Source organism: Sorex araneus, chromosome 6 (assembly GCF_027595985.1).
Source record: "Sorex araneus isolate mSorAra2 chromosome 6, mSorAra2.pri, whole genome shotgun sequence".
In the NCBI taxonomy this organism is placed as follows: Eukaryota; Metazoa; Chordata; class Mammalia; order Eulipotyphla; family Soricidae; genus Sorex; species Sorex araneus.
Genome location: NC_073307.1, coordinates 134,969,623 through 134,984,873, shown reverse-complemented (window position 1 = coordinate 134,984,873; position 15,251 = coordinate 134,969,623). Strand labels below are relative to the sequence as shown.

At 38.5% G+C, this 15,251-nt stretch overlaps 1 protein-coding gene across 3 annotated transcripts in view; it reads right to left on the bottom strand.

The window, feature by feature from the left end:
- The window catches only part of HIPK3 (homeodomain interacting protein kinase 3), a 92,448-nt gene that overhangs the window by 20,121 nt on the left and 57,076 nt on the right, over window positions 1-15,251 (bottom strand). For all 3 annotated transcript variants that reach the window (XM_055142115.1, XM_055142117.1, XM_055142116.1), the window contains exon 3: window positions 5,519-5,642. In XM_055142115.1, the coding sequence (XP_054998090.1) occupies window positions 5,519-5,642 (124 nt within the window). The remainder of the gene's footprint in view (window positions 1-5,518; window positions 5,643-15,251) is intronic.

The following is a 15,251-nucleotide window of genomic DNA, read 5'->3' as shown; positions in this document are numbered from 1 at the left end:
TCTGCAGTAGTCCAGGTTTTGCGTTTTCTCTATTTTCCTCTCTATAAAGTCTTTCTCCTCAATCTTCTACACTCAAAAATTAAGACCCAAGGTCACGGAGATAGTCCAAGTAGTAGAGCATCTGCCGGGCATGTGCAAGGCCCTAGGTTCAATCTTTATCACCACAAGCTCACCCCACCATCCACCCCAGCAGCACTACAGGGTGTGGTCACAATAGAAACTAAATTAAAATTTCACTTAGCTCCTTTTTTTCCCATTGAGTCTTAAGATAACTGTCATATTTTACTTTTCAGTCTTACCTCAACAACCATCAGTATTACTTCTTCATCACTCTCAAGATATAGTACTAAAATGAGTAATGATGTGTTTAAAAAAGACAATATTCACATTTTAACCTTTCCCTTATTTTGATAGTACTGGCTACTTCTTTTCTATTTTAGTTTTTTTATTTTTTGAAGGGGGGGACAGAGTGGTGGTGAGGACTGAGGGCCTTGTCCAGTGCTCAGGAGCTACCAGACCTATAGCTGTAGTGCTCATGTGGTCATGTGTTGTTGGACATCAAACTCAGGTTTTCACACATGCTAGGTTTATACTCAACCACCACTTGATCTATCTTACCACCCCTATGATTTTTCTTTAAGAGTCTATTCCTTCCACTTTCACAGCACCACAATTTCCTAGTTTTCTTCCTACTTCTTGACATCTTTAATTGCGATCTCCATTTATTGTTTACATAAAACCACATTCCAAAAGTTTTCTTATCATCTATAAGCACAAAACATAATTTTATCTCCATACCAGTATCTAAACATTTATTTCTAGTTCTGGGGCTGAAGAGTCACTGCTTACTGAAGCACTCCACTGGCCGACTTTGAGGAATTTCAAAGGAAACAGTTCAATTTTCCCTTAAACTGAATTGCAGTGCTGTGATTTGTGTTAATTAAGCCACATTCAAGCATGTGTCACTGGTATACATACCAATATCAACATACTAAATATGTTAATTTTCATTGATTTTCCCTTTGATGAACAAGAACAAACACCCAATCAGACATGAAACTTATGAGTCTTACCCTCTCCACCTGACCATCAAAAATCTTAATAATTTTAGCTCGTTAATAGTATTTTTCCAAATTATCTTTCTTCTCTCCATTCCTGTGTTCCAGGCTTTTTTTCAATTCTTAAACAATTTGAAAGGCCTCCTAATTAGTCTGTGCCTCATGACACCAGCCACTCATACCCAATTCTATACACTGTTAACAGTCTTTTGGTAAAATGTAAATACAACTGCTACTCCACGGTAAAAATCTACTGCCTGAAATAAAATTCAATCCCAAACTCCTAATTATGGCACTTTAGATTTCCCCTGCCCTTTCCATGTTCCTTGAACTCCCACCCACCAGGCCCTCATGAGCACTATATTACATTTGCTACCAGTATTACTACTCATTTATCATACTCAGGTATTTTGAAAAGAATTTTAAACCCCTGAATTGACAAATGCACAACTGATACTACTGGTATTTACAAATACAAATTTCCTGAAAGTACTAGCAAAACCTTTACTCAATTACTCCTTTAGGAGTTAATAAACATCTGAAAATATATTAATCTGGGTCTGATCAAATTTGGTATTGGTTAACAAAATTTTAGAAAAACTGGGCTTTGAATCAGGGCGTTATCATAAACTACCATTGTGCATTTTAATGGGTCATTTCATTTGCTTGGTTTCAATTTTATTCTTTATAAAATGGGAAACAAGAATCCAATAGCCACCAGGCTCCAAGCTGATCTCCACAGGCTTAGATAAACACCATTCATGAATGAATCTGTTGAAAAAGGCAGGTGTGCAGCTTCTGTGGCCGAAATCTCCAGGCTCTCAAAGAGTCAGGGATGGGCGACTTCCTCTCATCCCCATTCTTCCTAGAGCCTGGCAGTCATGCCCATGAACTGCCTCTGGCGCCATATAAGCTCACTGACCACCATGATCCAAAGACTCACAAATAAGTCTCATAAGAGATCAACAAAGTGCAGAGATGCCTCCAGACCCCAAAGTCACCACCCAGTTAAAAATTTAACCCCAACTATATTATCTTATTTAAAATTTTTGAATTCTGGAGCAACATCTCATACTCTACACCACTCATATACCAAGAGTAGCACACCACATTGGGTGTAAAGTAGAAGGCAATCACGATAAAAAATATATATGTGTGTGTATGTACATATATATATATGTTAGCACACAAGGCTCAACCTGTAACAACATGGTAGTAATCTCTTATATAAGGGCTTAATGGCTTCATGGTGGGATACAACAATCTTCACACACTTTCTTCCAAGGAAATCTTTTTGATCGTTTTTTTAGCGAATTATTTATAATAAGCAATACAAAATAAATTACTTAGGGTCTGCTATTGGACAGGCCTAGGTGGTGGATGGGAAAATAATGGTGGTGTGAAGGTGTAATGGTGATGGGAATGGTGTTGGAATACTGTCACTGTCACTGTCATCCCATTGCTCATCAATTAGCTCAAGCGGGCACCAGTAACATCTCCATTGTGAGACTTGTTGTTACTGTTTTTGGCATATCAAATATGCCACGGGGAGCTTGCCAGTCTGCCATGCAGGCGAGATATTCTCGGTAGCTTGCCAGGCTCTCTGAGAAGGGCAGAGGAACTGAACCCGGGTTGGCTGTGTGCAAAGCAAATGCCCTACCCGCTGTGCTATTGCTCCAGCCCATTGGAATACTGAATGTAATAAATTATTGTGAAAAAATTTATAAAAATAAAGCTTGTACCTCTCAGCTTGAGAGGTACAAGCTTACAATGTTGAGATTCCTGGCAGACATTTCTCTGGACTTAGTTACTAAAATACTAAAATACAGAAATCCAAAACTATGCTGCTGCTAGTGCGGCCTCCTGACCTCATATCTCTTCATTCTCAGCAATGGAAAACAAATTACCAAATGCTTTCTTTTCAGCAGATCGACTTTAGGGGGGAGAAACTCCAAATCAATAATAGTGAATTTTTTTTGTTTAAATATTGAATGTAATCAAAGTAAAGTGAAAGTAAAGTGAAAAAAAATATCATAAAACAACTAAATATATCTTTTTTAGATATTAATTTCTGTTTGATTGGGTTGTAATAAAAATGTTTAACTATAAAAAAATAAAATAAAATAATTTTTTAAATGGGAAGTAATACCAACTAATTACATTACATGGTACATGGGCTGTAATGTCAGACTAAGACAAGCTAAAGTTCAAATCCAGAGTAAAACAGAAAATGAAACCTGAAACTGCCACTAGATGGCGTCTTACTCCAGAGAACTTTGCATGTCATAAATTATGACAAGTAAAAGGTATAGTTCTATCTAGTATTTGGCTGGGGACTCAGTACTTTAGCAGGTTTGTGGAACTCCTCACCTAGACCAGCAACTGTTTTAGAACTCATAAGTCTAGGATCTTAGTTACTGGAAAGGATAAAATCTACAGGAAGCCAGAATTTATGGAAATTTCTACAGAAACTGTAGAGGTATCTTGAACATGGATGGTAAAGAGATTTAAAAAAAAAAAAAAATAATCTGGGGCCGGAGCGATAGCACAGCGGGTAGGGCGTTTGTCTTGCACGAGGCCGACCCGAGTTCGATCCCCGGCATCCCATATGGTCCCCCAAGCACTGCCAGGAGTAATTCCTGAGTGAAAAACCAGGAGTAACCCCTGAGCATCGCTGGGTGTGACCCAAAAAGCAAAAATAAATAAATAAATAAAAAATATCCACACTGAATTTTATAAAAAAAAAAAAAAAAAAAAAAATCTGACCTAGAAGAGAGCGGTTTTCTTACTAAGTAGAAAGTCACTAGAAGAAAGAGATAAAAGCTAGTGATAAATGTGAGATAGTCTAACAATAAATTTCAAATAATTTGTAATTTCAGCAAGATTTATCATCCAAATTGTTTCCCTTGTATCCCCTTTTTTTGTTGTCGCTTTGAGGCCAAAACTGATGATGCTCAGGGGTTATTTCTCGCTCTGCACTCAGGAATCACCACTGGAGAGGCTCAGGAAACCATATGGGAAGCTAGAGATAGAATCTGGGTCGCCATGTATGTGCAAGGCAAGTGCCCTACCCACTATTATTGCTCTGGTTCCTCTCATATTCCTTTAAATATGGAAAATAAGCTTAAAAACTAAAATTAAACACATGTATTGTTAACTATCATTTATGCCTTAAATTATTCTATTTTCTAATTTCAATGCTTAGAAGTTAAATGGAGGGTTGGAAAGAGTACAAACAGAGCACTGCACACAGCCAAGCCAGGTTTAATCCCAGCACCACATATGGTATCCTGAGCACATCTAGTAGTCGTCCCTGAATACAGAGCCAGGAGTAAGCCCTCAGCACCCCAAAAACCAAATGGTGTATCATTTAAATAAAAATTTATCATGATAAACCAATTATAAAAAGACAAAATTAATGTAAAGGAGACAACTACTGTTAATTTTTGACTAAACTTTTCCATTTAAACTATGTTATATATTATGACATTCTTTTAAATAATACTGAATAACAATTATTCAAAAAATAACAAAGAAAGAAAAACAAAATGACTTAGAAAGGTGAAGAAACTACCTGAAAACTATCTTAAGTGTTTCAGGTGATAATTCTGCTAGATTCTAAGACATTAAAAAAATATTAAACTGGACTCTTGGCACACCATTCAAAAGTAGTTAATACTGGGGCTGGAGCAATAGCACAGTGGGTAGGGCGTTTGCCTTGCATGTGGCCAAGCCGGGTTCGATTCCCAGCATCCCATATGGTCCCCCGAGCACCGCCAGGAGTAATTCCTGAGTGCATGAGCCCGAAGTGACCCCTGTGTATCACCGGGTGTGACCCAAAAAAGAAAAAAAAAAGTAAAAAGTAGTTAATACTACTGAACAGAATTTAGGAGATCAAAGTACTTAAGACCAATAAGAGCTGTTGGCTCAAGATCAACAGCCATAGTCTTTACTTCCCTGGGAGAGGTTGACATTATTTCATCCATCATCAAAGACTGCCACCAAAGTAAAAATACTATTACTTAAATGTATAGTCCAGCTCTTTAATATGTCTAAAGGATAAAAATGATACCATAAGGGCTGAAATGCAAACACGAAAGTTCATAAGTATGTAACTGCACCTCATTGGCCATTCACTAATAAAAACAAAAAATGATACCATAAGATTGTCCCTAGTTTTACAAAACTAGTTTTGGGGTCCATGAACTGTAACTTTATACAAGCTTCAGTGTTATTATAAATGAGATTCTTAAAACTGAATATTAGAGCTTTGAGATCCTGGATTTAAACTTCCTAAGATCCTAGGTTTTGCCTTTTTTTTTCCTTTTTTTTTTTTTTTTTAAAATTTTAAAGATCTTCACATGTATCATGGAGGATACCAGGGAAAATGCATTCCTATGTCTGATTTTTTCCTTATGTTCTATCAACTCTGATACAGTTCATGACATGACAGTTGTTACCTGGTCATACTCCAAGGCTCCTGGGTAGAGTGGCCATCCCAGGAATAATTCTGCAATCACGCATCCCAATGACCACATGTCTATGGCTTCACAAAATGGCAACCCCAATATAATCTCCGGAGCTCTGAAATTAAAAAAAAAAAAAATCAGGATAGTTTTCCTTTAAATGACCTAATCTTATTTGACAATCTATGATTAGACAATCTATGTAAAGTTAGCAAAGAAATCATCTATTTTAATTTTTCATTTTCTAGAACTCTCTGAAATCTGTTCTCAGTACTGTGGGTAGGACTGAAAGGTGCTATCAATACAATCAAGACTGAAAAAAAAGCTGAATATAGCTGATCATTATGTTTCAGTCTCCATACTTTTATAGTTTTACTGACATATTTCAAAGGGAAAAAGCATAGATCTTGCTTTTGAGACTGCAGAATAGAAATAAAAGAGAAATGGAATGCACTATGACAGCAACGTAACTGAAAACCAGACATTGGGAGCCAAGACCAAAATAAAGCCCTCAAAGTCTAAAAGTAGACCTAGACTGGTATTATGAGTATGATTATCTAGAACATAATACATATATTCACATAATTACAGACATTATTCATTCAAAACACAAAGTTCAATGCATTCTTTTTTAAAAGGAAGAAAAGTATATATATAACATAATAGTTTAAAAACTCTTAAGCACTTAAAGAGTTATTTGGGGGAGAAAGATATCCTCCCTGGATAAATCACTTTGCTCCTTCACATGACTGTCCCCTGCAAAGATGAACATTTTAAGAGAGTTCCACATAGAGCTATGGAGTTTTCCCAGACCTGTGGTGCATTTTCTAATTTTAAAAATCCTCAAACAGGGGCTGGAGCAATAGCACAGCGGGTAGGGCGTTTGCTTTGCACTCAGCCGACCCGGGTTCGATTCCCAGCATCCCATATGGTCCCCTGAACACCGCCAGGAGTAATTCCTGAGTGCAGAGCCAGGAGTAACCCCTATGCATCGCCAGGTGTGACCCAAAAAGCAAAAAATAAATAAAAATAAATAAAAATAAAAATCCTCAAACAAATAAGTTGTTAAGAACAAGACTGACTTGTTTTCCCCTGACTCATTAATAGAGTCTGCCAAATATCTGTACATTTTGTTTCCTACAAATAAAAATACTCTCCTACATAATTACAATATAATTATTAAAATCTGAAAACGAACCCCTATTTCTGCCATCTAAACCTCAGAGTTTAATTTAGGCTAATCATGCCCTTCACGCAAAAGCATCCCATTTAAAACCTTGCATTGCTTTCAGTTGCTATATTTCTTTTTAGTGTTTTTCTTTTCAATATAAAGCTAAAGGTAGAGGTTCTTAAATTTTCCTTATTTGAATGATCTGGAGAGCTTTAAAAATTCTTGGTCTAGTAACCCTAACAACAAGGCCAGACCATGACCATGGCAATTACACCAAAATAACCTGAGTGTGGGACCCAGGATTCAATATTTTTTAGTCGATTTACATGATTTCAATGAAAATCAACTTTAAGAATCACTCATATAAACTAATTATTAGAGGAAGGTCATTCAGTATGGGATTGTCTGTTAGTTTCTTAGATTTGAGTTACAAATCTTAGGGAGGACTACTGCAGAGGCAGTACTGTTATTTCACTATGTGCTATAATTTTGATTTTTGTTCATTACTAGGGGAACACTAAGACAATGGTGGAGGAGAGAGCCTGCCTCAGAAGCAAGCTGGAGAGTGGGAGGGAAATTGAGGACATTGGTAGTGCGTAGTAGACAATGATGAAGGTTCTGATGTTGGAACACTATACACCTGAAATTTAATCATAGACAACTTTGCAATTCTGCAATTCTGGGTGATTCAACTAAAAAATAAAAAAAAGGGGGGGCTAAAAGCAGTAACCTAAAGATGTGAGCTTTTCCAGCTGATCTTACAATAAACTTCCAAAATTCAGCTATACATGAAAGAATAATAGACCAGTCTGTAAATAATATAGTTTAGTGGTTTGTTTGATTTCAGTTACATCTTAACTGATTCTCAAATTCCTCCGCCGGGCTAAATTATACATTTGTACAAAAGTGGTCGTAGTAGGAATCCTGATTTGTGGATCCTCTTAAACCTCTAGTTCCTAAAATAATTTATTTTGAAGGAATAAACACAGGGTGACCTCATTTATATTTAGTATTTAGAATAACTGGACAAGGGGATGCAATGTTTGAAAGAGGGGATGTATGTCTATATCGCCCTTGGCCCCAAAGCACAGGGAGTAAATGAAGGAAAGAAATCAAGGCAGGAAGAATAAACAGGAAAGCACACACAGGGAGGGTATGCAAGGGGATTCGAGTACACTGGTAGTGTAAAGGAGTGGCAGAGCTAAATATCTAAGCCACAGAATCTTAGATATCAACACTGAAAAAAAAAAAAGATGCAACTTCAACAACCACATTTAAAAATGTGCCTGACAAGGTTGGGCAGGCTGAGGATGGGGGATGGGGGACTAGAGGAGGATTGTGGGAGATAGGAGGCGGGAACCTGCTAACTCTGGTGGAGGGAAGATGACACCGGTGCTGGGATTGGTGCTGGAACACAGCATGTCCAAAATCCAATTATGCATAACTGTGAATCTTGGTACTTTAATACTTTTATTTATTTATTTTGCTTTTGGGTCACACCCGGCGATGCACAGGGGTTACTCCTGGCTCTGGACTCAGGAATTACTCCTGTTGGTGCTCAGGGGACCATAAGGGATGCTGGGAATTGAACCCGGATCGGCCTCGTGCAAGGCAAACGCCCTACTCGCTGTGCTATCACTCCAGCCCCTAATACACTCTTTTAAAGACAGAATATCGACAAAGAAAGAAAGAATGAAATAGATACCCAAAAGGCAAAACTGTAAGACTGCTAATGCTAATTATCATATCGCTGTTTTCTGTTTTGGTCTGAAGTTTTTATAATCTTACAATAAATTTTCATCTATTTATTTATTTTAAAAGACTTAAAACATTTTCTTCTTTTCTTTAATCATCTGTTTTAACTCCCTTCTTAACACCAGTAAAGTGTCAGTACTGAAGATATAGAAAAAAATCACTGTACTCTTGCAAAGGTAAGGCACACATTAAAAATGTCCATTAGATGGAGATTACAAAAAACCTGTGGTGTATCACTCTATAAACAAGTCATAACTAAAAGGCAAGTGTTAAATCCACAAATTCAAAATTTTAGGTCAGATATTAACAAAAGCAAACTAGCTCTTAACTGTCATGTTTGTTTTGCCAAGTACTTTTGATCAAATTTAAATCAGTATTAAAACCAAATATGTTTTACTTCTCCAAAACCCTGAAACACCATACAGGGTCAAGTGGGCATGCTGAAAAGGTACAAAAAAGACGCTACAGGGTTTGTAGGACTTTAGTTTGAGCACTAGAAAAGCATGTTGGCAATAAACGCTTCATAAGAACACAGTGAAATATAGATTGTCTCTCAGGAAGAATCAAAAAAATGGTGGCTATAGATTGTTTTGCTTTATTTATTTTTTTGCTTTTTTGGGTCACAACCGACGAAACACAGGGGTAACTTACTCCTGGGTCTGCTCTCAGGAATTACTCTTGGTGGTGCTTGGGGGACCATATGGAATGCTGGGAATCGAACCTGGATTGGCTGCATGCAATGCAAATGCTTACCCGCTGTGCTATCACTCCAGCCCCTTCTCTTAACTTTTGATAGTAAAAAGATACCGGAAGAATGCAAACTTAAGAAAGGATAAATGTATGATAAGCCCAATAAGATAAAAGTAATAAAATTGGAAGCTTTCTCTGAAGTAGTAGATAAAAGCATTTGAAAAATAAATTTAAAGGGACTGAATAGTTCAGGGGTTAAGATACCAGTCGTGCATGTGGCAGACCCCAGCTTGATTCCACTACTGCATTCCCTCAAGCACCACCACATGTCAGTCCTGAGCAGAGCCAGGAGTAGCTCCTGAGTGCACCTGAGAGAGAACTCCACCCCTTCTACAAATATTTAGGTGCAAGTAGTATAGGGTGTATAGTATATTTGCCTTGCTATGTACCCAAATGGTCCTCTGAGCAGAGCAAGGAGTAACACTGGAGTACCGCTGGATGTGGCTCAAAACACCCCAAAGTTTTAAGATGCAATTCACATTCCATACAACAAACTCATGTTTAAAAGTACAGTTTAGTGGAGTTTAGTACAACCGTCACTGTAAATTTTAAAACATTTTCATCGCCCTGAAGAGAAACTATTTCTTTTTCCCGTAGGACTCCATTAGCAGGTCACCACAATTCCCCATTCTGTCCCGTTAGGTTTGCCTGTTATGGACATCTCACATACAGAGAACCATAGAGCATGTGATCTTTTTCAAACCTGCTGCTGAAGACCGAACTCAGGTCTCACCCACTTGAGGTATGCGCTTTATAGAGCTGAGCCACATCCCCACCCTGTATGTGATTTTTTAATTTGGTTTCCTTTACTTGGTATATTTTCAACGTTAGACCATTCGGTAGCATTTGTTAGAACTTTACTAGTATTCATTTACTTAACCATTCATGTCAAATGATGAACACTTCAGTTGATTCCACTTTATTTTAAAAAATGACAAGTTAGGTCAGAGAGATAATACAGTCGTTAAGGCTCATGTGTTATAAGTGGCTGACCGTGATTCAATCCCCAGCACCACACAGTGCCCCCCAAACACCACCAGGTATCCTCAGTTTAGCTGCCAAGAATCACTGGGAGGAGCCTGCAGACCTGAACACCCCTGGGAGCCTTCTCTCACCCCCGGCTGCCAAAAAGAGAACCGTTAGCCAAGAGATGCTATATCAGTTCACCAAGCTACTAAGCAAGAATATATTTCTATGCTGAAATTCAGAGCAGGAGATACACACCAAAAATAAGTGCTGCCTTAATTATAAATGCTCAGGACAAAATACCTTCCTTTGATGGGATTAGAAGGCCTGGTGTTAAAGGAACTATTGAATTTCCAAATTTATTCAATGAACCAGAATTTATAGCTACGTTAATCCTGTGTTACTGTTTTTCCAAACATTTAGGGCACTTAAAACCAAAAAACTCTTGTTCCATACTGGAAATCAGATATTGTGAGCTGGAGAAATAGTACAGTGGGCTTGCCTTGCACACTGACGATCCAGGTTCCATTCCCGGCATCCCATGTGTTTTCCCAAGCACCACCAGGAGTGGTTCCAGACTGCAGAGCCAGGAGTAACTCCTGAGAATCAACGGGCGTGATACCCCCCCCACCAAAAAAAAAATCCATATACTGAATGACTGGGAAGAAAGCACTGATCTCAAAATTTAAAAACAGCCCACAAGTGTCAAATTTTAAAAGATAAAACATCTAGAAGATAGACATCTAGAACCTTCTCTAACCCAACTTATATTAGCCATAATATTTCCATTTTTTTAAATGGGGTCAAAGTACATTCATCACATGTGAGAGTCCCAGATTCTATTTTCAGCACACCACATGATTCTCACAGCCACTGCCAGCAGTGGACCCCAAGAACTGCCACAAAGCCTAAGAGCACTGCCAGGCATGGACCCAAAACAAAGATAAATAAATCAAGGTTTACTAATCTTAAATACCCCAAGGATTAAAAGAATGAATACAATGTAAAACAGTATATACACATCACTAGTTAATTCACACTCCCTGTCTGAATTTAAACTTCCTCTCTTAAACCACCTCCTTCCTTTCTCATCTTCATTCCTGTTATCCCTTCATTCTTTTAAAAAAAAATTTTAAGAGGCAATTTGAAAACACTTCTGTGTCCTCACCATATCTACAAGCTCACTGGCATCTGCCTGTGCTTCTATCTAAGGCATCTGTGCTCAATTACTGACTTGCATCATCCCACCAATTTCCCACTCTTTCATCACAAATCTCTTTATATAGGAACATCTAGTATATCTTCCAGTTTGAGGGGAAAAAGGAAAGCTCTACTGTTTACATACCCTCCCTTCAGTTATCAACCTTTTTCTGCTCCCTAGTCCTTCTTGAAAACATTTTTAGAAAAGCTCCCTCCAATCCTGTTCCTGTCTTGAGCTCCCCTCTAATCAGTCTTTCATTACCCCATCACTTCCACCAAAATAGCTCTTGTCAAGGGGACCATCAACCACTGCATTGCCACATCCTCCATTTACTTGACTTGTAGCCTTGGACAGCTTGACTGTGCTCTACACTTTAAAAACCCACTGGATTTGACTTCCAGAATACTGCTAGTTTCTTTTTTGCTTCACTAGCACTCCCTTCTCATGCTCCTTTTTAGATTTATCTAATTTCCACAACCCTTAATTTCTAGAGTAGCCCAGACTCATTCTTTGGATATCTGACTTTCCTATCTGCATTCAATTCTCTCTGGTGATCTCATGTACTCAGTTCTTAAATACTACCTCTGTTCTTAAGATGTGCAGATGTGTATCTCCAACCTATAACTTAGTCCTTTAACTTCAGACTTACACTCCCAACTACTATTCAATGTCTCTTCTTGTATATCTATTAGATGCTTCCAACAGAACATGTTCAAAAAGAATTCCTAATCCCCCTACACACACCATTCCTCCCTGACCTCCCTTCCAGGTTCATGAAACTGACAATCTTAGAGAATAAAACCTAATTCCTCTTTCATTTCCCACATCAATCAGCAAATCTCAATGACTAGATTCAAAAGTCATAATGAGCACTCTGCTCTACCTTTACTGCTGCTACCTGAACAGAGGTCATCATCATCTCTCATCTAGATTTTTTTAAACAGTTTCCTAACTGTTCTTGCTTCTACTCTATCCTCTACAATCAATTCTCAAAATAGGAACAAATACATGTTAACACAATAGTTTTCCACTTCAAAGTAAAATTCCTTTCTGCATAGTTGCAATTCAATCTTTAGCTTCAAATATTACTTCCTGTTATTTTCCCAGATGGCTGCTCTAATTACCCACACTGATCCCTTTATTATTTTTGGCCATAGTTTGCCTCAATCCGTACATTTGCCATAAGGAAGGCGGTTCCAGGAATAGAGAACAAAACTTAATTCCTGGGGTCGGAGTGATAGTACAGTGAATAGGGCATTTGCCTTGCACGAGGCCAAACCAGGTTCAATCTCCAGCATCCTATATGGTTTCCCAAGCACTGTCAGGAGTAATTTCTGAGTGCAGAGCCAGAAGTAACCCCTGAGCATTGCTGGGTGTGACCCAAAAAAGGAAAAAATCAAAACAAAACAAAATTTAATTCCTTCATTCTTTATGTTCTGGCTCAGAAATTATCTAATTAGACAATCCCTGGCCTTTGAAGAACACAAAGCAAAACATAATAGGGGCTGGTGAGAGAGAAGAGGGGATACGGCACCTGCCTTGCTCACAGCTGACCCACATTCAATCCCCAGTATCCCATATGGTCCTCTCAAGCCTGTCAGGAATGACCCCTGAGTGCAGAGTGAAGAGTAAGACCTGTACACCACAGGGTGTGGCACAAACACAAAAACACACTCAAGCCTATATCCCACAACCACCACCCCCTTTCTCACTGGTAACTTCAGTTAGGCTGTCTCCTTTTTCATTACAGGGCCACTCTATGCGACACTAGACTGTTGGTGTGGACCCAGCAGTGCTTGGGATCATAAGAGATCATTTGAACATGAAACAGGAATCTGAGTCAGGTATGGCCCAACACCTTCCCAAAAGATACTAAGACAGGAGTAAATATATGATTAATAAATTGGATTAATAAATTGTTACAGCAAGAAGATATAACTTAATATATAAATACAAAATGATAAAATGTCAAGACATAATACAATTATCAACAGAACTAAAGAGAAATATTGATAGCACTATATTAATAAGCAATTTTAGTTCTTCACTCGCAAGCATGAACAGATCAACCAGACAGACTTAATAAGGAAAAAATTGCCTCAGGTGGGAGTAACAAATAATTATGGAACAATTCACCCCCAAAGCAGCATGGTTTACATTGTTCTTGAGTGCACTGAGGACATCCTGGAACACAAAACAAATGTCAATAAATTCACTGATTTCATACTAAGTAATTTATCCACCACTGTGCACAGGCATGGAACCATGTGAAATGTGAGTTTTAAAAGCAGTCACAGAAGATGGAAGGAATGTGTTTCTCCTCAGGCAGTTTGGGTGTAGTCTGTAAAATTATGTCTTCCTTCCAGATCTCCCAATCTGTTTTCTGGAGTAATAGCCTTGAAAGGAAGTTACTTTCAGGAAGTGGAGGCAAAGGGTGAGAGATGTGACATGGATCTTGTTCTAAGCAACTTCCCAAACACAACTTTCCCTAGAAACACAAGCTTCTGCTGCCAGGACCAAAGTGCTCTAATCTACTAAGGAACAGAAAGTGTTATGGTAACATAAGCCCAGTGATAGCCCCAGTCAGGATAGGAATAAATGTTTCACATTAATACAGAAGTCAGCTATAGAAAGGAACCTCTCTTACGAGGAGACCAGGGGCTCTCTCTGCCCCCCATAAATTTTAATAACCTGGTTTCCCCCAAAAGGATCAAACTGCAGTTGCCTACACCTGAGATAACAAGCTCAACCTGCTTGTCACTACTCTGGACAATTACACCACAAGTTACAAGGACAGTCCAATAGTTTCAAGTAACAATGGTGCAGGGCATCACCCTCCAACCCTGGCTACCTGGTGGCTCTACAGTAGTGTGACACCTATGCTTGCTTCCATCTGTTTCCCCATTACTCTACCATGGATCTCCAGTTCCTTGGTACCCCGCTGTTCTCTGGAGAAAAGTGGCTTTTTTCCTTCAATTGTATGCACTTCCCTAACTGACACAGTGCCCAGGAACTAGGGTGCTGATATCGGCATCATAAGGGCACTTAGAAGCCCTTTAGGCACCAAAGAATCCTGTAGTAGCTTTCCCTCCTCTCTTGGATCATGGTAGCCTGGTAAAACTGTAGGCACTCTAGGCAAAACTGTAGCTCTCACTACCATAACAATTGTTTCCTGCCTCTGCCTCCTAGGAGATACTTCCTCCGCCTATTCTATCTCTTGCCTAGGACTGCTGTTTTCTATGTGCTATTCTGTCATATACACGAGGAGGTGGTTAGCCTGGGTGGTTTCTTCTGCCATCACACCAGAACTATGTTTTCTCAATTAACCTACTTTATTGCTCTATATAGTATATGCCACCAACTGACATGTTTCTGCTCATTACTACTTCTCCATTCCCCCACTAAAATATGAAATTTGGGACTTTAATTCTTTCATGATTATATTTTCCCAGCACTAAGAACACTGCCTGTAGTTACCAGCCATTACTTTTCAATGACTTGATCAACCAAATAAAACTGTTAGCACATATTTATTCATTTGAGAATGCTAAAACCCAAAAACATGAACCAAACAGTACAAACTGAAAGACTTGCATCCCACCTTGTGCTACTCAAATTGTTCTGACTATATAAGCAAGTACCATCTACTGAGTTTTGTCAATGGTCTTTTCATGGATTTAATTTTTGATGCGTCATCTCATTCAAAGAAAATGTTCTAGGCTACAACAGGGAGTGTTTGGTGCCCAAAGAGATAGGATGTACCTCAGTGAAGGAGTGTAAACTTCACATGTATGGCGTCCTGGTTCTAATTCCTAGAAGCAAGAAAATTAAAAAACAGGGGCTAGGACTATGGCACAAAGGGATGAAGCACAGACCTGACAGGT